The 22,254-nt window shown below is 35.2% G+C and overlaps 1 protein-coding gene across 11 annotated transcripts in view; it reads left to right on the forward strand.

The window, feature by feature from the left end:
- PTPN13 (protein tyrosine phosphatase non-receptor type 13) overlaps positions 1–22,254 on the forward strand; it is a 206,643-nt gene that overhangs the window by 56,705 nt on the left and 127,684 nt on the right. For all 11 annotated transcript variants that reach the window (XM_041760239.1, XM_041760238.1, XM_041760242.1 and 8 more), the window contains exon 2: positions 1,912–2,031. In XM_041760239.1, the coding sequence (XP_041616173.1) occupies positions 1,917–2,031 (115 nt within the window). In that variant the 5' untranslated portion in view covers positions 1,912–1,916. The remainder of the gene's footprint in view (positions 1–1,911; positions 2,032–22,254) is intronic.

The raw sequence follows: 22,254 nt of genomic DNA on the forward strand, positions 1-22,254 counted from the left end.
CCTATTTCTTTAAAAATAAGTAAAAACCTGTATTTTAAGATTTAAAATGTTGTGTAATACAGATCATTTTCTTTACAATACATGAGGTGTAATCACAAGGAAAAAAACAAAAACAAATCCTGTTGGTATTTGATTGCTAATGGTATCTTGACACGTCTGTTGAAACTTCCAATTTCAGACAGTGTTTTATGTAGAAGGTATTAACTCAGATGTCTTTAGCAATGAAGAAAGCTAATCATTTTTTTAAAAAAATGTACTATCATTTAAAAGTGCATAAGACACAGTTTTTTTTGGGCTGGGAGAGTGTCTGAAATAATCACTTCTGTACAAGCTAAGTAAAATGCCTTTGGCTTTTTCTAAACAATATCTTATATCTTCCCTTTTAACTACCACGTTGTGCATTTAAGTGCACACCCCTCAAGGCAGATTCTAAGCATAAAATGCTATTAGTAAACATTTGTGGGTTTGTTTACTTGTTTGTTTTTATTAGTAGTAAACATTTGAAAAGGAAAGTAACAGGACAAGGCTGTCCTCATTTGTAGCTGGAGTTGCTTTTTTTCAGTCTGGGTTAAAGTACCATAAATGTAAATTTAAAAAATATATTAGCTCTCCTGTTAGTTGAGTGAACAAAGCTGTTTTGTCTAAAACAGCTTTTTTTTAAAACAGGTTAATTTTAAAATTTAATGAAGGATATAATTATAGAAAACAAGGATTTAGCATTTTCTACTCCCTCTAGTTTCTTTTCCAAACCATCTGCTTCTGCCTACCAATTTCTTTTCATGGAATGCCAGTGTAAGAAACTTTATTTATGATAATATTGAGGAGCTTCATTTTCCTCTTTTACAGTGAAAATCAGATTATTGTACCCCATAGAAAACCTTAAAATTTATCATTATATCACCGGCTTAATTAAATGCTATTGAAAAAATTGACCCTGTAAAAATGTCACCACAAAGGCACCCTTCTCATTTTTTATTAATTCAACTTCTATAGAGTTAATTACAAAGCATGTGTATAGGAATAACCTTTTAGCCCTTTATAGATACCACGAAATGGCATTATTATTATTATTATTATTATTATTCCTATGTCATAGATGGAAAACTGAGGTTTATTTTTTTTATTTTTATTTTTTTTAAATTTTTTTTTTTTTTAATTTTTATTTATTTATGATAGGCACACAGTGAGAGAGAGAGAGAGGCAGAGACACAGGCAGAGGGAGAAGCAGGCTCCATGCACCGGGAGCCTGATGTGGGATTCGATCCCGGGTCTCCAGGATCGCGCCCTGGGCCAAAGGCAGGCGCTAAACCACTGCGCCACCCAGGGATCCCGAAAACTGAGGTTTAGAGGTGAAATGACTTTCCCAAGGGCAAATGGTGAGTTGGCAACAAAGCTGTCTAGACATAGTTATATCCATTCAGTATAAAACTTATAGTTTTACTATATATATTGAAGATATAGGAATTAATTAGTGAATGGAAGAAATGCGTTCTGTCTTACTTCAGCTTCATGCACCATGGCTGGAGGAACTCTAAGCCTAGAGTTATAATCTGGAAGGCCTTCTGTTCATTCTGGCTGTTTTGATTTAATCATCTGCACTTTGCTGCCTTCTGGAAGTTTCTGTCTCCTCCCCATGAAGTAGTCACCACCTATTTTCCAATTCCGGCTCTGAAGCTGATTCTATGGGGTTAGGGCAAGTAACTGTTTTGAAGGCTTTTTTTTTTTCTCCCCCCTCCAGTTCCTTTATTCTCTGTGAATTTAAGCTGTAGGATTATATCTAGATTGAAGCCCATATTGAGAAATTAGGTAGACAGGAACCTCAGTCTCTTATCACTGATGTAGAACTTCTACTACTACAAGTACAGTATAAGTTGCTGATGTGTATCCCATCTGTTACTTTTTGTTTCTCAGGTAATATGCATGTGTCACTAGCCGAGGCCCTGGAGGTTCGGGGTGGACCCCTGCAGGAAGAAGAAATATGGGCTGTATTAAATCAAAGTGCTGAAAGTCTCCAAGAATTATTCAGAAAAGGTAAGTGTTTTGGTTTTTTTTTCTTTACTGCCTTTTTTCTTTTTTCTTTCTTTTTTTTGAGTATCAGGTAGCTGAAAAACATAAGGGGGCAATGTATAGAAAGAATACTTTTTCTTTTCTTTCTTTGGGCTAAAAAGCTCAGATCTTCTTCATTTGAACATCTTCTTTGTCCCTAATATTGTGGTAAGTGCTGAAAATATAATGGTGATCAAAACCAAAAACGTTGCCTGTCTGTCTGGAGCTTGAAATCCGATGTAGAAAATTGCTATTAGCCACAATACTTATATAAGCAAATGAAAAAAAATGCAACCACGACAAGTTCTAAAAAGGAAGGAATTCAGTGACTATGAAAAGCCCTAATAGAATTTGACCTGGTCATGAGGAAGAAAAGGAAGGTTCCTTGATGAAGCTATCTATGAGCTACCCTACTGAAACTCTAGGGGTAGAGCCCAGCAATTTGTCTTTAAAAAGTCCTTAAGGATACTCTGATACATGTTAGAGAATCACTATACAATGGAAACACTGAAGACCATGAGCCATGGGAACCTTTTGGAAGGTGATAGGGTGACCACTCATTGAGTAGAGGAAGGTCTAGAGCAGAGAGGAAGAATGTTTAGAGACAGATGGTAATAAACTTTCTTGTTGTTGCTATTATTTTCTAATCCAGGAACAGGAATTTGAAACAGTGTAAGCGCTCTCCAAATTCTGCTATAAACTAGGTGTTTGAAGATCTTTGATTTGAGTTAGGATTACTCTAAAGAGGGGATCCCTGCGTGGCGCAGCGGCTTGGCGCCTGCCTTTGGCCCAGGGTGCAGACCTGGAGTCCCGGGATCGAGTCCCGCGTCGGCCTCCCTGCGTGGAGCCTGCTTCTCCCTCTGCCTGTGTCTCTGCCTCTCTCTCTGCCTCTATGTCTGTCATGAATAAATAAATAAAATATTAAAAAAAAAAAAAGGATTACTCTAAAGAAAATGTATTCATTTTATCTAATGCCACTTACCTAAAATGTAGCAATTTTAAGTACTTTGTTTGCTTCATATTAATTTTTCAGAAAATTTGGAAGTATGGGTACTCCAGAGTATAGAACAGTAACTATGCTCCAAAGATGTTGTTGAAGGAAGGATATGTTGGTGGCATTCTTTAGTTAACAATAGTTTAATATTTAAGAAACAACTGTTGCCTGTGAGATTTTGTGTGGAAGATCCCAATAAGTACAGGATTACACTGTTGCCCTTAAGATCAGATCAGACAAGATGCATGTCAAGAGTTTACTACTTCAAAACTGTGCCAAATGAGTGATGGGGGCATTAAGTACTACAGATGTTCAAAGGAGGGAAAGATAATACCTCTTTTTATTTGGATCACTACCCTAGCCATGACTTATGCAATACAAAGCATCTTGCATACTGCAAATACCTAGGGTTTTTTGTTCTTTCAAATTTTATAATGTTAATAGAGATTGAATGTCTTAATGTAAAGTACTTGTCATTAAGATACAATTACTACATAGCATATTGACACATTACAATGAAGAGACTTACTTGATATGTTATAAAATGAAGTGTGAGGCCTTTAGATCTTAAACACTGTCCAATGGGAGCAGTTACCATAATGCCTTCAATCCAATTCACAGGGTGACGTCAGTAATATAGAGAAATTGAATTTGGCTTCTTTGGCAGTCTAGAAATTACCAACTATTATAATTGCTGATTGGAAATTTGTATTTATTTAGAGGAAATTTATGCTTATTTGATTTATTTTATCTGAAATCTCTAATTTTTCATTCCTTGGTTTGATGTCTTTTGGGCACAAGTTCTTCTCCTGACTATTATAACAAATTGAAATAAAACAATTATTAGTTTGCTTAGTTTGTGAATGAATGGTGTTGGTCTTGGTTTTCTAGTAGACATCCTTATGAATAACAGTAGGGATGTTAGGAAGGGGAAAGCAAGTAAAATACAATGGTCTCTAAGAAGTTTTTTTTGTTGTTGTTGTTGTTTTGTTTTTTTTTTTAAGATTTTGTTTATTCATGAGAAACCGAGGGAGAGGCAGAGACACAGGCAGAGGGAAAAGCAGGCTCCATGCAGGGAGCCCCATGTGGGACTCGATCCCGAGACCCCGGGATCACACCCTGAGCCGAAACAGACACTCAACCCCTGAGCCACCCAAGAGTCCCGAAGTTTTTCTAAAATGTATTTTCTTCTCTTGGTTTTATCTTTTTGCGTCTATCATATAAACCTTAGTTTCATTTCGTATGGATGGCAATTTTCCCATCTTCTTGAACTTGTACGTTGCTCCTGTGTCCTCTTCAGTATATGAGTGCCAGTATGCATTCCTATGAATGAGACCTGGAAATAAGCATTTTCGCTAGGGGATTATTGAACACAAATCAAGAAAATGTTGTTTCTTCCTCTTTTTGAGCCTCCCAGCAACTTAAGGCTCTTAGCCTTTTTAAAAACAAAATTATTAAAAAATAAATAAAAATAAATTATTGTGGTTGTTATTCATAGAATAATGATATCTAAGGATGACCTTATTGAAAGACACCATATTTAAATGAGTTTCTTTTCAGAGAAGTAATAATATAAAACTTTTTAAAAACTATAATTCCACACATTTAGAGAATGGTGATCCTGATCATTGGTTCTCCTTTTATTTCAGGTTTTTTTGTTTTATTGTGTTGTGATTGTTAAAATGTGCAATCTATGTGACTACTTTTTAGAATTTTTAAAGATTTTGTTGTGGACTTGCATATGATCTATTTTGTAAAATATTCCATAGTGTAGGAATTTGAATGTGTATTTTCTATTTCTGCGATACAAATTAGGCATGTTAATGCTAGTGCTTTTAAAATTTTTCCGTGGGATGCCTGGGTGGCTCGGTGGTTGAGCAATCTGCCTTCGGCTCAAGGCATGATCCCGGGGGCCCTGGGATGGAGTCCCACATTGGGCTTCGTGCATGAAGCCTGCTTCTCCCTCTTCTTATGTCTCTGTCTCTCTCTGTATGTCTCTCATGAATAAAATAAATAAAATTTTTCTGTAACCATATTAGTTTATATACATAATTTGTCAAATTCATAGGGATAGTTAAAATCTCCCATTATTACGATGTCTTTGCCTATCTTCTTAATACTGCCAACATGTGTTTTCATGCTATTTTGTATAATATCTATAATGACTAATGACTAATTTAAAAGGACTAGATATTTTATCAATATAAATTGGCTTAAATTCTTTCCAGTCTTTTCTTAATATTACCACCTCTGCTTCCTTTTCTTGCAATTTACCTAGTATATCTTTTCTTCTTCTTTATTTTCAAATCATCTGTATTGTAATTTAGGTATCACGTGTAAACAGTAGACAACTGATTTCATTTTTAGCCTATTTTTTTAATTAGGAGATTAAATGTGGCAATGAAATAAAAGTTCTGGAAGAATTTCATTAAGGATCCTTGTATATTATAACTTTCTAACTGTATGCTTCTCAGTCCACTTTATTAATTGATTGGGAGGCATAGTCAATGTTAGAAAATATATTCATTTAAGATTTTAGCTTTTAAATCCTGGATGAACTCGTGCAAGGACTGAGTGGTCCTATATAATAAGAAAACAGTGCCGTTCTCTAGATCATCTTTAGAACTGAAATTATTGCTGCCTTGGAAAATTCAGTTTACGATTATATTAGTTCCCCAAAACAGCGATTTTTTTTTTTTTTTTTTTTTTTTTAGTTATGGAACTGTTGCTCTTTGCAGAAAACAGATGTTTTGAGTCTAAGGGATTTTTAAGATATTAGGGTGGATGATTAGTTGTTGGTAAAGTTGCTTCTTCATGACTAATCAGAGGTAAAGAGATAATCTTCCTTACTAAGGCAAGGATATAAAGCCCTTCATATGTAGTCATTTTTGGTTCCCTGTTTATTAAATAAGATAATTAATGAAATTAGTAAATTGAATAAATAGTTAAAAATAGAATAAAGCATCTTGATCAAGTGCTAAAAAGCAAGCAGACTTCACTGTCAAAATAAAACATTCAAAGAGTTAACAGCAAGTATCTTTGGAAAATTAAGAAGATGTTATATTTCTTATTCTTTGGGGGAAACATATTGAATAAGGTTGCAGAGAGCAGGGTGTATATGTATAGACTCCTTTGGCTGTATTTCATTGTAAACATTGATTATATGCGTAAGTGAAAACAAATTACTGCAGATATCTGGGACAAATATCAAATGAACTTCTCTCTCCCTCAGTTCTTGAAGAAAAGTGTTTAAAAAAGCAGAATTTGTGGACACCTTGTAAAAACGTCTTACTAGAGAATCGTCTATTATTTATTAAAATTAAGTGAAATAATAAGTTCATTTTTTTATTTTGTGCAATCATTTTCATTAATAAGTACTTTCAGGGAAGTTTTCTGGCTACTGAAAGGGAAAAATAACATAGAGGAAAAATACAAACTCAGAACCACACATACATATATATTTTTATTTATGGAATCAAACTCTTCGATCTGGGAAGATCTTCATGCATTTCACCTAATCATTTTTAGAGATAAGGAAACAAGGCCTAGTTCAAATGGCTTATAAAAATTAATATCGGCAGAAATAGTATAACTATTTTGAAATAAGTCATTATGAGCCTATTTAGAGCCATAAAATTACTTCCATGTATACATGACAATAAAGTTTTAAAAATGATAGCTCTTCTATGACCATAGCAACAGAATGTTTAGAGAAACAGTATCAGGCAACAAAAGAGACATCACTTCAGATTCTACAGATATTAAAAGAATAATAAGGGAAACTTAGGACCAAAGAAGTTGAAAAAATTGAAATGGAAATTGAAATTCAATGTTGAAATTGAAATGAACACCTAAAAAGACAAAAGCTACCAAAGTTCACTTAAGAACAAGTAGGCAACCTGAATTGTCCTATATTTATGGAGATGAATTAATGTATATTTTTAAATGTTCTGTAAAGAAAACCCTAAGCCCACATTGCTTCACTAGAGAATTCTAAAATTGTATGGGAGAAATAATAGCAATTCTATAGCAAACACTTGAAGAAAACTGAAAAGCAAATACTTCTCAACTAATTCTATGAAGTCAACATTAATACCAAAATCAGACAAAGGGGGATGCCTAGGTGGCTCGGTGATTGAGCATCTGCCTTTGGCTCAGGTTGTGATCCCAGGGTCCTGGGATCAAGTCCTGCATCAGGCTCCCTCCCTACAGGGAGCCTGCTTCTTCCTCTGCCTATGTCTCTGCCTCTCTGTGTCTCTCATGAGTAAAAAAATTTTTTAAAAATCAAAGACATTAGAGAAAAATAAAATCATAGACCAATATAATTTATGAACATTGAGGCCAAAAGAAATTTTTTTGAGAGTGAGTGCACAAGACAGCGGAGGTTGGGGATGGGGTGGGGGTGGGGGACAATAGGAGAGGGAGAGAGAGAATCTTAAGCAGGCTCCACACTCAGCGCAGCCCAAACTGGAGTTCAGTCTTAGGATATGGGATCATGCCTTGAGTCGAAACCAAGAGTTGCCTACTTAATCAACTGAGCCACCTCAGTGCCCCCCTTCTTAACCTATTATGAAAATGACAGGAGAAGTCACAGGCTAGGAGAAAATATTTTAAATGATGTAACTGATAAAAGGTTTCTATCCACAGATACTGCAGATATCTGAGAATTCTCAAAACTTAATAGTAAGGAGCAAACAACCCCCCAAAATGGGCAAAAAATTGAATAGCTAATTTTCCGAAGAAGATAAACAGATTTCCAATTTCAAATAATGAAATAATTAGACTTCAGAGAACTACAAAAATCTCAATATCATTAGTCATCAGAAAGATGTAAGATTAAAGCCACAATGAGATATTACTACACATCAATTAGAGTGCTTAAAATTAAAGAGGCTGACCATTCCAGGAATTAGCAAGAACTTCGAGGAACTGGAACTTTCATATACTGCTAGTGGGAATGTAAAGTGATCCAGTTTCACATTTTGGAAACTGTTTTTAACAGTTAAAAGTTAAAAAGTTAAATATACGCTTACCATACACACTCCTACATACTTAACCAAAAGAAATTAAAACCAATGTCCATAGAAAATCTTGTATGTGGATATTTGTCTAAGCTTTATTTGCAGTACGCAAGACTTGGAAACAAACTAAATGTCCATCAACAGGTGAATGGATAAACAAATTTTATGTCCATATAATGAAACAATACACAGCAATAAAAAGGAGCAAACTATCGATACATACAGCAATGTGGATTAATTTCAAAATAATTATGCTGAGTGAAGGAAGTTGGACACAAAAAAATACTGTATGATTCTGATTTAAAACTAAAATATGCAAACTAAACTCAAACTAAACTATAGTGATAAAGCACATCAGTGGTTGCTTAGAGATGAGAGGTTCAAGAAGGGATAGAATACAGGGGTTACAAAGTATATGAGAAAACGTTTTGGGGCTGATGGATATGTTTATTATCTTGATTATGATAATAGTTTCACAAGTGTATTCATAGGTCAGAAAATCAAGTTGTACTCTTTCAGTATATGCAGTTATTATATGTCGTATCATGCTTTAATAAAGCGGCTTTAAAAGTATATCAAATATTTCCTAAAATTTACTCTTAAATTTAGAACTTAGCCTTTTTTTCTTATTAACTTGAAACTGTGGGTCTGTTTTTAAAGATTTTATTTTTTTGAGAGAAAGAGAGAGAGCAAGAGAGCACAAGTCAAAAGAGGGGCAGAAGAAGGAGAGGGAGAAGCAGACTCCCCGCTGAGCTGGGAGCCTGACACAGGGCCAGATCCCAGGACCCTGAGATCATGACTCAAGCCTAAGGCAGATGCTCAACCGACTAAGCCATCTAGCTTCCCCCAAATTTCCCAAAGACCTTGACTGCAGTAGATCCCCCACCTTAAAAATTAATATTATCTAATTCTTATAACAGATTCATCTAATAAGTATGTATAAATTAGTATATAAAGTTTAATATATTAAAGTGATTTGAAAAAAAGGGGGGATTCAAGACACTGAAAATTTTTAAAACAAGCAGTGTTTTGGGCTGTATTTTGTTTTCTCAAGAGTCATATATTAAATCCTAACTCCTGATAATTTATGATATGACTGTATTTGGAGGTAGGGTTTTTAAAGAGTTAATTAAGTTACAGTGAGGTTGAGTGGGCTCTAATCCACTATGACTGATGTTTTAATAAGAAGACACACACAGAGCAAAGACTATGTGAGGACACAAGAAAATGGTCACTGACAGCAAGAAGAAAGGCCTTAACAGAAACCAGTCCTACTGGCACCAAGCTCTTAGATTTCTACAATCCAGAATTGTGTGAAAATTCTGTTGAAGTTACTCTGGCTCTGATATTTGTAGTGGTAACTTTAGCAAAGTAACACAGGCAGGATGAAAAAAACATTAAAACATCTAGAAATTAAATATATAGATTCTAGGCTTATAACCTCATAGGAGATCTTTAATAGCAGTTTACACAGATTCTTTTTTTCTTTAAAAGGAGAAAATTAGTAAACTGTGCAGTAGATCTGAGGAGTTAATCATTTCCAGTTCTTAAAAGCCACATTGTATTAGAATGTGCAAATAGAATTTAATGTCCTCTTAAACTGTGGTTAAGAAAAAGGTCAAAACGAAAGCATTTTCATGTAAAAAGTGAATATTTACCGTCAATAAAACATTTTTTTAAATTTTTTTTAAATTTTTTTAATTTTTTTAATTTATGATAGTCACACAGAGAGAGAGAGAGAGGCAGAGACATAGGCAGAGGGAGAAGCAGGCTCCATGCACCGGGAGCCCGACGTGGGATTCGATCCCGGGTCTCCAGGATCGCGCCCTGGGCCAAAGGCAGGCGCCAAACCGCTGCACCACCCAGGGATCCCCCGTCAATAAAACATTAAGGAAAATACTAAAAGATGTATTTCTGGAAGAAAGAACTTTAACCCAGAAGAAAGAACTCTTCAAAAAGGAATGAGGGGAGCCTGGATGGCTCAGTCAGTTAAGCGACTGGCTTCTGCTCAGGTTAGGATCCCTAGGTCTGGGATCCAGCCTGGTATCTAGCTCTCTGCTCAGCGAGACAGGGGGGTGGGGTCTGCTTCTCCTCCTGCACCTCCCCTCCCCCTCCTCCTCCTCCTGCACAAACTCCTGATCTCTCTCCCTCTCTCTCACTGGCTCTTTCTCTCAAAGAAATAAATGAATCCTTTAAAAAAAGGAATGATGAGCAGAATAATTACTTAACTTGATGGTAAATCTAAAAAAGCAATGGCTGTATTAAAACATCAATATTGGGGATCCCTGGGTGGCTCAGCGGTTGAGTGTCTGCCTTCAGCCCAAGATATGATCCTGGAGTTCTGGGATCGAGTCCTACATCGGGCTCCCTGCGTGGAGCCTGCTTCTCCCTCTGCCTGTATCTCTGCCTCTCTCTCTCTCTCTCTCTCTCTCTCTCTCTCCTCTCTCATGAATGAATGAATGAATGAATGAATGAACAATCAATCAATCAATCAATCAATCAACCAATAATAGGAACTCCTGGGTGGCTTAGCGGTTGAGCATCTGCCTTTGGCTCAGAGTGTGATCCTGGTCCAGGGATGGAGTCCTGCATCAGGCTCCCTGCAAGGAGCCTGCTTTTCCCTCTGCCTATCTCTCATCCTCTCTGTGTCTCTCATGAGTAAATAAATAAACAAAATCTAAAAAAAAAAAAAAAAAAAAAAAAAGTAAAACATCAATGATAATGATGCACAACTTAAAATTATAAATAACATTTAAACTAAGGTAGATGATTAGGAGTTAAAATAGTTTGAGGGTTTGACTTATGGGAATGGTAAGTTTATCAACTTCAGAGCTTGCATAGTCAAATATCCTTAAAATTTGCAAGAATAAACAGAAAACAAAAAGAAACATAAAACTTCCATTCTGGTAGAACCAAAGGAGAATAAATAAATGAATTCATATTTGAGAAGGGAGACAAAGCACTGAACTTCAAACTGGTTTCCTTGTTTGTTTGCTTGATAAGCCTTTATAGGAAATATAGAAAGTTTTTATGGATTAAAAGCTTTTGAGTAAATCTTCGTAGTCTCCACAGCTTTTAAAAGACCAAATGCTAACTAGTCTCTTTATATTACATTCCTAATTATCTACAGTCATAATTTTCTTGATTATAACAGGGTGTATCAGTTGTCTCTGACAAGCTACATCTTGCCCTGCCACAGTGAACAGGTCCTTCAAGTTAAATGTATTTGAACCAGACAACATTACCCCACGTTTCTCCCTGGAAACAAACTATAAAACATGAAATTAATATCTAGCTTTCTTAAAATGAATAATGTCAGTTGCTTAACAAGTGTATGAAGCACTTGTAGCAAACCTTGCATCTCCTATAAATACACAGTCAAAACACTGTTTCAATTTGAAATTTTTTTGGCTCCACATGTGACAAGCCACTTTATAATTTAAAGTGTTACATTTAAAAAAGTTGCTACAGGTTGTGTTTTCTAACATCCTCCTAGGCTGATAAAAATAATTTTACTCACAATATAGTTTTAATTTCATAGTTAAAGATTTTTTAAAATATTGAGATATAATATATATAAAGAGTTATTTTTTTAAGAGTTATTTTTTTTAATAACTGGAAGTTTGTACCCCTTAATCCCTTTCATCTACTTAATAAAGAGCATTATTATTAAGTGTACAGCCTGATGAATTTTATGAAAGTACATACCCATATATAATTCATCACCCAGATCAAGATATAGAACTTTTACAACACTTGAAGTCTCCCTCCTGCTGCTTCCTATTCAATAATAATTGAATAGGAATTCTTCTTCCTCTCCTCCTCTTCTTCTTTGTTATAGTTGACACACAGTGTTGTATAATTACAGGTATACAGCATAATGATTCAACTTCTGTATGTTATTCTATGCTCACCACAAGTATAGCTACCATCTGTTGCCATACAACACTCTTGTAATATTATTAACTTTTTTTTTTTTTTTTTTTTGAGAGAGAGCAAGAGTTGTTGAGGCAGGGTGCAGAGGGAGAAGGAGAGAGAATTTCAAGCAGGCTCCATGCCTAGCATAGACCTCAACATAGGGCTTGATTTCACAACCCTAAGATCATAACCTGAACTGAAACCAAGAGTTCCATGTTGAACTGATTGAGCCATCCAGGAGCCCCTAAAATCTTATTAACTATATTACCTGTACTATACCTTTTATTCTCATGATTTATTCATGGAAGCCTGTACCTCCCACGTCACTCACTTTGCCTACCCTCTACTTCCCTCCCCTCTGGCAGCCATTGGTTTGTTCTCTATATTTATAGATCTGATTTTGCTTTTTGATTGTTTTTCAGATTCCACATATGAGTAAAATCATATGGTATCTGTCTTTCTTTTTCTGACTTGACATAGCATATTACCCTCTAGGTTCATTCATGTCATCACAAATGGAAGATCTCATCCTTTGTTGTGGCTCTGTAATATTTGTGTGTGTGTGTGTGTGTGTGTGTGTGTGTGTGTGTGTGTGTATGCACCACATCTTCCTTATCCATTTGGGTAAGTATCCAGTGGATACTTAGGTGACTTCCATACCTCGATTATTGTAAATAATGCTGCAATAAACATAGGGCTGCATATATCCTTTTCGAATTAATGTTTTCAGGTTTTTTTGTTTGTTTGTTTGTTTTTGCGTAAATACCCAGTAGTAGAATTACTGGATCACATAGTACCTCTATTTTTAATTTCTTGAGGAACCTCCATACTGTTTTTCACAGTGGCTGCACCAATTTACATTCCTACTGATAATGCACAGTTTTGTCTTTTCTCTACATCCTCACCAACACTTATTATGTCTTGTCTTTTATTTTAGCCATTCTGATGGGTGTAAGATGACATGACATACCATTAAGCCTTGATTTGCATTTCCCTGATAATTAGTGATGTTGAACATCTTTTCATGTGTCTATTCGCCATTTGGATGTCTTTAGTAAAAAAAAAAAAAAAAATTGGGCCCTCTATCCATTTTAAAATCACATTGTTTTTTTGGTGTTGAGCTGTATAACTTCTTTTTTATATTTTGGATATTAACCTGTTATTGGTTATATCATTTGCAAATATCTTCTCCTAGTCAGAAAATTCCCTTTTTATTTGTTGATGGTTTCCTTCACTGTGCAAAAGCTTTTTACTTTTTTTTTTTTTTTAAAGATTTTTTTTAAATTTTTATTTATTTATGATAGTCACAGAGAGAGAGAGAGAGAGAGAGAGAGGCAGAGACATAGGCAGAGGGAGAAGCAGGCTCCACGCACTGGGAGCCTGATGTGGGATTCGATCCCGGGTCTCCAGGATCACACCCTAGGCCAAAGGCAGGCGCCAAACCGCTGCGCCACCCAGGGATCCCAGCTTTTTACTTTGATGTAGTCCCAGTAGTTAATTTTTGCTTTTATTTCCTATACCTGAGGAGACATACCTAGAAAAACATTGCTACAGCTTATGTCAGGGAAATTATTCCCTGTGTTTTATGTCAAAGAAATTATTCCCTGCACTCTCTTCTAGGATTTTTTATGGTTTCAGGTCTCACACTTAGGTCTTTGATCCATTTTGAGTTTTTTTTTTGTGTATGGTGTGAGAAAGTAGTCCACTTTCATTCTTTTGCCTGTAGCTGTCCAGTTTTCCCAGCAACATAGGGAAAGAAGAGACCATCTTTCCCTCATTGTTATATTCTTGCCTCCATGTTGTATACATATATGTGTGAGTTTATTTCTTTTCCTGGTTAATTCTTGACTACCAAGAGAAATCATTATTACAACCTGTTACATACATAAATTTAGATGATTTTAAACATCATATAAATAGAATCATGCAGTGTAAACTCTTGTGTATCTGACTTCTACTCAACATTCTGAGATTATTACATTATGTAACTGTATGTATTACATTATGTACATTATTACATTATGTAACATTATGTTACATTATGTAACTAAGCTTTTGAAAGAAAGCATTTTATGATTACTTCTCTATTTCTTTTATCAAATATAAAAATTAAAAGGGGGTTCTATGCCTAGTATCATTTAGCAACAGGTTACTATTCTTACCTTCTTTGGTGATGTGTATTAGTCATGTTTAACATTTTTACAAAAAATATATCCTAATATTTCTTTTTGGACAGTGGACTTGTTTACCATTCAAACAAGGCTCCTTCTCCCCTTTCTCTGAGAAGGAAAAGTTCTTGAAAATGTAAATATGGAGGTGATATCTGAAGAGCAGCAGAGAATGGCATTAGTCATCACAAAAATATTTTTCAAAAATAGCTTCAGATCATGATTATGTGGAATCATGTCATCATAATTAAAGTCAGTTTCTCTCTGGTAAACTGTGTATTTCCTTTTTCTAGAAACTGAAAATATAAACTCATCTTTATTGACCTTTTCATTCAATTCTTGTAAAATGAAATAAATGACAGTCACCCTTAATATTTTTGGTTTTTCAGTCATTGTATAAATTCCAGGTGGTCAAAAGTAAAGAGAAGTTGCTAAGTGCATTCTTGAAAATTTGTAATCTTTTTCCCCCCAGGTTTTATTCAGATAGCAAGAATGGAAGAAGATGTTTTTCAGAAACTTTGTGTTGGAGGGAGAAAAAAAATAAAACCTGCTCTTTTATAAATGGCTTTTAATATAAAATTTATTTCTGTTAATTATCTTAGTTACAGTTTAATTTGGCAAAATATAATGCAGCCACTCTGATCTACAGAGGCTGTCAGGAAGTTGCTGGGTGGCAGTAGAAGTGCCAGTGCTTTAAGAAGCTTGGCACTTGGCTCCAAAGTTATTAAGCTAGGTATATAATCAAGTTTTGAAATAGACTTAACCATTCAAGATGAACATTTTTACAACTACTTGAATGAGTGGTTAAATAAAATATGATTGGTGTATTTTAAGAAAGAAACTGTTTTCAAGCCAATTTGTCTTTTAGAAGTCTGCAACTTAAAAGAGTACATATATAGGAAATAGTTTTGCTCTGAAGTTTCGACCCTCCTTCGGGAAATAAAAATTGGTGTTAGTCTCAGTATCTTTTCTAAGTACAAGTTGTAGGTTTAATGACACATGCACATTTCAGACAGGATAGAAGATCAGAGGTGCTCACTGCAAAGCTTGAGGAGATAAAACATAGATATTCACTGTATTTATAGAAAAAGTCAAAGAAGAAACAAAATGCATTGGAAGTTCATTTGTAGTTTGCTTTACTTTGGGAACAAGAAAGAAAAACCAAATGAAGATAATGTTATTAGGTGAGTAAGGCAATTTATTTCTAAATGCAGGCAGTGAGATCTTCAGTTTGGTTCCAATTATTCAGCTTTTTCCTTATAAATAGAGAACCACTTAGGTCTCACTTCTAGTCTAAAGTTATTTCTTACAGTCATTCTGCCTTTGTAATACAAAATGACTTTATTATAATTTGGATAAAAGAGTTACTTGTAACACTTTCTGGTTTGCCATATCTCTAATAAAAAAAAGCCTCTATTTGTGGCTTTATAAACTGAAAAAAAGTTTTAAGTATTACAGGAGAATATAAAGTCAAACATACTCTACATCTCATGATGTTCTTACTATCAGTTAATTGACTTAGAAATGAAGCAAGTACAAGGTCAAGAAACAACTGAGCTACAGTACCATTGTATCGACCCTGTTAAGTGCAATAGTTCTTATATGTGTGTCAGTTCAACTGATATGGGTATCTGAATACCCAGGAAATTTTTAGAAAACACTATGTAGAATCCTATTCCCTGTCTCCAGAATTCACACCAAAATCCTGATTTAGGAGACAGGAGGTTTATGTGCTTTCTTAATTACCCCAACCCTTCCTGAGGCAGATACTTTGTAACTTCTAAGTTTGTTTCAATATTCTAATTAACAAAGCTCACACTTCCTTTGAATCCTAGTTGGAAAAAATAACTGAAAGTAATAATGATTGTAGAATAAAATAAACATTCATCTCTCAGTGAATAATTTAAATTTTCTGGTGTCGAAGGTTGAAAGAAAACTTTATTTTTCTTCATAATGAAGCAACAAAATAACCTTTTGTTGTGACCAGCAAAAAGTAAATTTATAAATTATGTCATAGCAGAGCAGGGCAAAGGACACCTTTAAAAGATTGTGAAGTTGTGGTATAGAGTTGGAATTGTAAACACGTTCATTTTTTTTAAGATTGTATTTACTTATTCATGAGAGACAGACAGAGAGACAGAGAGACAGAGACAGGCAGAGGGAGAAGCAGGCTCCATGCCAGGAGCCCGAAGTGGGACTCGATCCCAAGTCTCCAGGATCAAGCCCTAGGCTGAAGGCGGTGCTAAACCACTGAGCACCCAGGCTGCCTACACGTTCTTTTTTTTTTTTTTTGAAATATTGTAATTATGTTATTGTAATGGCATTTATTATACCTGAACTTTAAGACATTTATACATAGTTAATATCCTTAAAACACTTACATTCAAGAAGAAACGTGTGTGTAAAACATAGTTAAAAAGCATTTATTCAGTATTTTGGTATAATTTTGGGGTACACAGTTTTTATTGATAAATGTAAAGAAGATTGGTGAAAAAAGTGAACACCAAAGGAAGATGAAAGAGGAGGAACTTAATATATGAAAAGAATAAAATAGGCAGCTTCCTCAAAATATAAGAATGGAAGAAGACAGGAAAGGAACTGCTACAGTTTCTTCCATGCTGTTTGGATCAGGTGGCCAGAAAAGTTTGCTGAAGTAGAGAGCAAATTCTTAGAGACCTGCTTCCTTCTCTCTGTATTATCTAGCCATATAAGCCCTGCTGCTTTTAATAATCATAACCAATTTAATTTTACTTATATAAATTCCCTATATACTACTTTTATTAAAGTCAGATCTCATTGGTGTTTTGTTAACAAGAGTCATGGTTTGGAATTACCTCAAGAATCTTGTAAGTACGTAACAAAACAGAACTACTGGAAGCCTATTGATCAGATGCCATACCAAGATTCCAGTGGTTATGGTTTGGATAGTTGGCTTGCATGTGTTTAGTGTTTAAAAGCAAAAAGGAAAAAAAAATGTGTATACTTGTGTGAGTAAATGTCATCATGAAGAAGTAAAAATGCCTTTATTCTCCTACTGTCATGAAGAAAAGCTCATAAAATACATCAATTTGGAGGGCATGTCAGCCTAATTTCATTTTATCAGCATGCTATAACTTCTATTAAAAATAAAAATTTCTAAACTGTATGTTGACATTATACATTCAAATAAACATCTTCTAATAATTCATGTCATACCTAAAGATAATCACTAGGTACAGTAAAACATCAATTTCACATGAGTAGGTACTGAGTAAGTACAAACTGGATTGATTATAAAATTTTAACTAGTTTTTTAAAATTTGATATCTGTGGTAACTAGGAAACCATATAATAAATAGAACACTTATAGAATGTACATTCCCCCAAGGAATTGAAGAAAAAAAATAATATTTTAGGATAGTTTGTATCTTAAATCGTTTGTATTTCTATTGGCTTCTAGGTAAGAGATGCCAAAAAATTCCTAAAAATCTAATTTGATCTATTCTGATCTATTCTCCTGAAATTTATAGTACTTGTTATATATGATAGGCTCCTTATCTTCCACTGGGGAGAGAAAAGCTAAGTAGATGATTGAGGATGAACTTAAAAGTGACTTTTCTTAGATATACTGTCTATATGTGTTATCTTCAGAGAAAAGACTTATTAAATAATAATAGCTACCACTTTTGTACATGCACTGCCAAAGTGAGCATAATAGCTACTGCTTTTGTATTATATTTACTTTGTGCCAGGAACAGTTTCAAGGGCTTCTTTTTTTTTTTTTTTTTTTTTAGGAATTCTCGCAACAACCTTACCTACTCAGATGAGGAAGTTGAGGCAAAGAGAGGCTAGGTAACTTATTTAAGATCATAGTGTAGGCTATAAATATCAAACCTAGGATATTAACCCAGGGATTCTGGCTTTAGTCTGAACTCCTAACCATTATACTATACGTCCTCTCTCTCTTTCTCTCTCTCTCTTCAATTTTTAAAGATTTTTTATTAGAGAGAGAAAGAGAGAGAATGAGCAGGATGAGGGGCACAGGGAGAGAGAGAATCTCAAGCAGACTCTCAGCAGAGAATGGAGCCTGACATGGGGCCCGATCCCTTAACACTGAGATCATGATCTGAGTCAAAATCACGAGTTGAATACTTACCCAAATGAGCTACCCAGGAACCCCCGATACTTCCTCTCTTAGTTAAATGAGACTACATACTAAATTAATGAAGTCAGATATTAAAAGGAATGAAATGAAGCTGGCAGTGCCTGATATCTTTTCAAATCTAGTTGAGTTTAGAGATTTGGATTATTAGCAAGGTTTGGGACTACTACACCAGAATATAATTTCTTGAGGACCAAAGCCTTGTAGGAGTCTATTAACTACTGTTGAACAAACAATTGACTATGTCAAGAAAATATACATGATGTAAACATTGTCAATGTACATTATATAGATGTCTTAATTCCAATTATTTGAACATTTTTTTCAAAATGGGATTGTTATTCTATGCTGATTCATATTGGAGAAACTGAAGTTTTGAAAAAGTAGTAACAGGGGATCCCTGGGTGGTTCAACAGTATAGCACCTGCCTTCGGCCCAGGGTGTGATCCTGGAGTCCCAGGATCGAGTCCCGCATTGGGCTCTCTGCATGGAGCCTGCTTCTCCCTCTACCTGTGTCTCTGCCCCCCACCCCCCCATTTCTCATTAATAAATAAATAAAATCTTTTAAAAAATAAATAAGTAGTAACAATTTATGAGGAATCAACAAATTTTTAATTGGGAATTGATCATCTGTAGCATAGACTCTAATTTCCAGTGAATCTTAATTTATCACAAAGTTTTACTAATCAGGAAAATGTTCAAACATTCTGAACCAATTATTTTTTTCTGTTTGTGCATTGTTATACCAGATGATTTATTTAGTGCTGTATATATTTGTATGCACATAGGAGCTGAATTTTTTGGAGAATTGTGTATTATAGATTGACTTCATCAAATTCTTTGGAGTTTGGAACAGTGGCCTCTGCATAGATTATTGATAAGCCCTCGAATAGAACATATGGAATAGGAGGACTACAATTTCTGTATATGTACCTAAATAGGCAGAGATTTTTCAGATCAAATGATGTTGTTGTTCTAAGTCTTTAGAGGATTATCTGACACTTTGGTTTAGTTTTCTTGTCATGTTTGTTACTGGTTATGATCACTTCCCTCATTTTTATATCATAATTGGAAGGCCAAAAAGTAAAATGAACAATAGAAAGTAAGTTCCCTCAGGAAAAAAATAAAGTTGTGGTAGGGTGCCTGGGTGGCTCAGTCAGCTAAGCATCCAACTCTTGGTTTTAGCTCAGGTCATGATCTCAAAGTCATGAGATTGAGCCCTGCATCAGGTTCCACGCTCAGCTTGGAGTCTGCTTGAGAGTCTCTTCCTCTTCTTCCCTGTCTGCCCCTTCCCTCACACACTCTCACTTGCATAGGTACTAGCTTGCTCACTCTCTCAAATAAATTAAATATTTTTTTAAATAAATCTTTTTTAAAAGCATGAACATGGGACTAAGTTTAAGGGAACATCAGAAAGAAGCTCTGAGTAAGATGTTTCTTTGCATATCAGATTTTTGCTTATTTCTAACTTTGCCTCTAACCACTTGAAATTCTGTTTAAGCCCCCTTTTCTGTGGAATGTTGGTAAAAGTCTATAAATAGAATCATTTGCCTCCTGGAATAAGTTCATATCTGATTTACTGTTTCATAATAATAGCATTCTTGAGGATAATCATCACACAAGTAAAACATTATAGGACATCAAATTACAAGCTTCTGGAATTCCATTTTTAAATATTCTTTTGTTAGCATTCTGTGAAGGATTTTGAATACATTTGCTTTAAATTCTTTCCTTGTGGTTAGACAAGGACAGTGAAAATTACACTGATTTGAACCACTACTCTAAATTTCCTCACTTGGAGGTTTGCATAACCCTTTACAATTGTTGAAAAATATATTTTGTGGTTTGACTGTTGTCAAAAGAATCTAATACTTAAATGTCATGTGTGTGTTTTGGGTATTTGACAGCAATGTAGTTTGTTGTTGCAGCTGCTTTAGCTTTATTACAAAACATTTAAAAATCACATTTGAAACAATGAAAATATCTGTCATTTCTTTGTGTGTTTTCTGACAAGTGAAAATATGACCCACCTTGGTAATTCTGTTTCTTTCTGCTCTCTACCATTTCTCTGCCCAAAGTTCTTGCTGTTCCTTGTACAAACTTAATAATTTCCTGACCACATGTCTTTGCTTTGGCTGTTTCTTTTCTTTGGAATCTCCCCTCTTAACCATGGTCAAATCTTACTCATATTAAAGGGCCACATATAAAAAAAATTAATTTTCTCTTCACTGTAGTTGAAGTAATTCTGCTATCCTCTGAACTCCCCTTGGTATTCTCTTTTTCTTTCTTAGATACTTTATGCTTTCTCTCTTGTGTTTATTTATAAATATATTTTATCTCCCCAGGAGTACTGTAGGTTGTCTAAGCAAATGACTTGTCATGTTGGGAAGGTTATGTTTAAATATGAATGGTGTTTATAATAATGGTATGCTTTAGATATTCAGTAAAAACAAACATAATCCTCTTGTATAAAGCACAATTTGAAAGATAAAGTTCTTTAAAAAAAAAAAGATTTTATTTATTTATTCATGAGAGACACAGAGAGAGGCAGAGACACAGGCAGAGGGAGAAGCAGGTTCCATGCAGGGAGCCCGACGCGGGACTTGATCCCAGGAGCTGGGATCATGACCTGAGCAGAAAGCAGACACTCAACCACTGAGCCACCCAGGTACCCCTGAAAGATAAAGTTCTTGCCAGAGTAACAGTAGTTTTGCTGACCTAAGTTGTGCTGCTAAATAAATCTCTTAATTTTGTAGTGCTAAGCAATTATAGATTACTTTCACCTTCAGCAGTTTTTGTTCTGTGCTACCCTGTCAGGGACGGGGTAGAGTTAGTCTGTGGCCTCTATTGAGGAAGAGGAGTGTAGCTGGCTCTTTTCTGGTCTCAGTGGACACTAGCATCCAATATGGCAAGGACATAGCCTTTAGATTTCTGATTGGTATTTATGCCTCTTGAGTTAGCTATGATTTCCAATTATTTATAAATTCAAGAGGTAACAGCTACACTAAATATCATAATCCTATCATCAATAAGACTAACAAGAATTAGATATGATAGTTAGAATCTCAGCCTCCTCTTAGATTTAGGATTAGATACTGGGAAACTACATAAGAAAGCTAATAAAGACAATTATTTAAAATAGTGGGGTAGAGACTGGCAGTGATGAGTGCAATAAGTGTGAGAGGGAGATTACAGCACCATGCTTGCACAGATGCCCAAGAGAGAACCACCTGGAAAAAAAGACCAACAAGGGATCCCTGGGTGGCTCAGCGGTTGAGTGCCTGCCTTCGGCCTAAGGGCGTGATCTGGTTGTCCCGGGGTCCAGTCCCACATCAGGCTCCCTGTGTGGAGCCTGCTTCTCACTCTGCCTGTGTCTTTGTCTCTCTCTCTCTGTCTCTGTCTCTGTCTCTGTCTCTCATGAATAAATAAATAAATAAATCTTTAGAAAAAAAAAAAAAAAAGACTGACAAGTAGCAGCCAGCCTTAATGTTGGAGTACCCTAGGGTATGGTCCTTGCCCTTGATTTCTTTTCTATCAACTCATGTTTCGGTGAGCTCATCTAGTTAGAAGACTTTAAATACTGTCCATAATGCCAGTGCCCCCCAAAATGTATCTCCAGTTCAAACCTTTCTCCCAAATTCCAAATCCAGCTGCCTACTTGATACCCCCCTTTGAATATCTAAGATATCTTAAACATAGTAGGTCCCAAAGTAAAGTTCTGATTCCTACCACCATCTCCCAACCCCTACCTCAGCAACCTATGGTCTGCCTCATTAATGACACTCCATCCTTTGCATTACTGAGACCAAAATCTTGGAGTCATCCTGATTCTTTTTTCCCTTGCTTCACATCCAGTTTGTCAGGAAATTCTGTTGTTACTACCTGTGAAATACATTTGGGTTCCAATAGGTTCTCACCACCCCTACTACTACTATGTGCTTCCAGGCCATCATCATCTCCTACCAG

Source organism: Vulpes lagopus, chromosome 6 (assembly GCF_018345385.1).
Source record: "Vulpes lagopus strain Blue_001 chromosome 6, ASM1834538v1, whole genome shotgun sequence".
NCBI lineage: Eukaryota > Metazoa > Chordata > Mammalia > Carnivora > Canidae > Vulpes > Vulpes lagopus.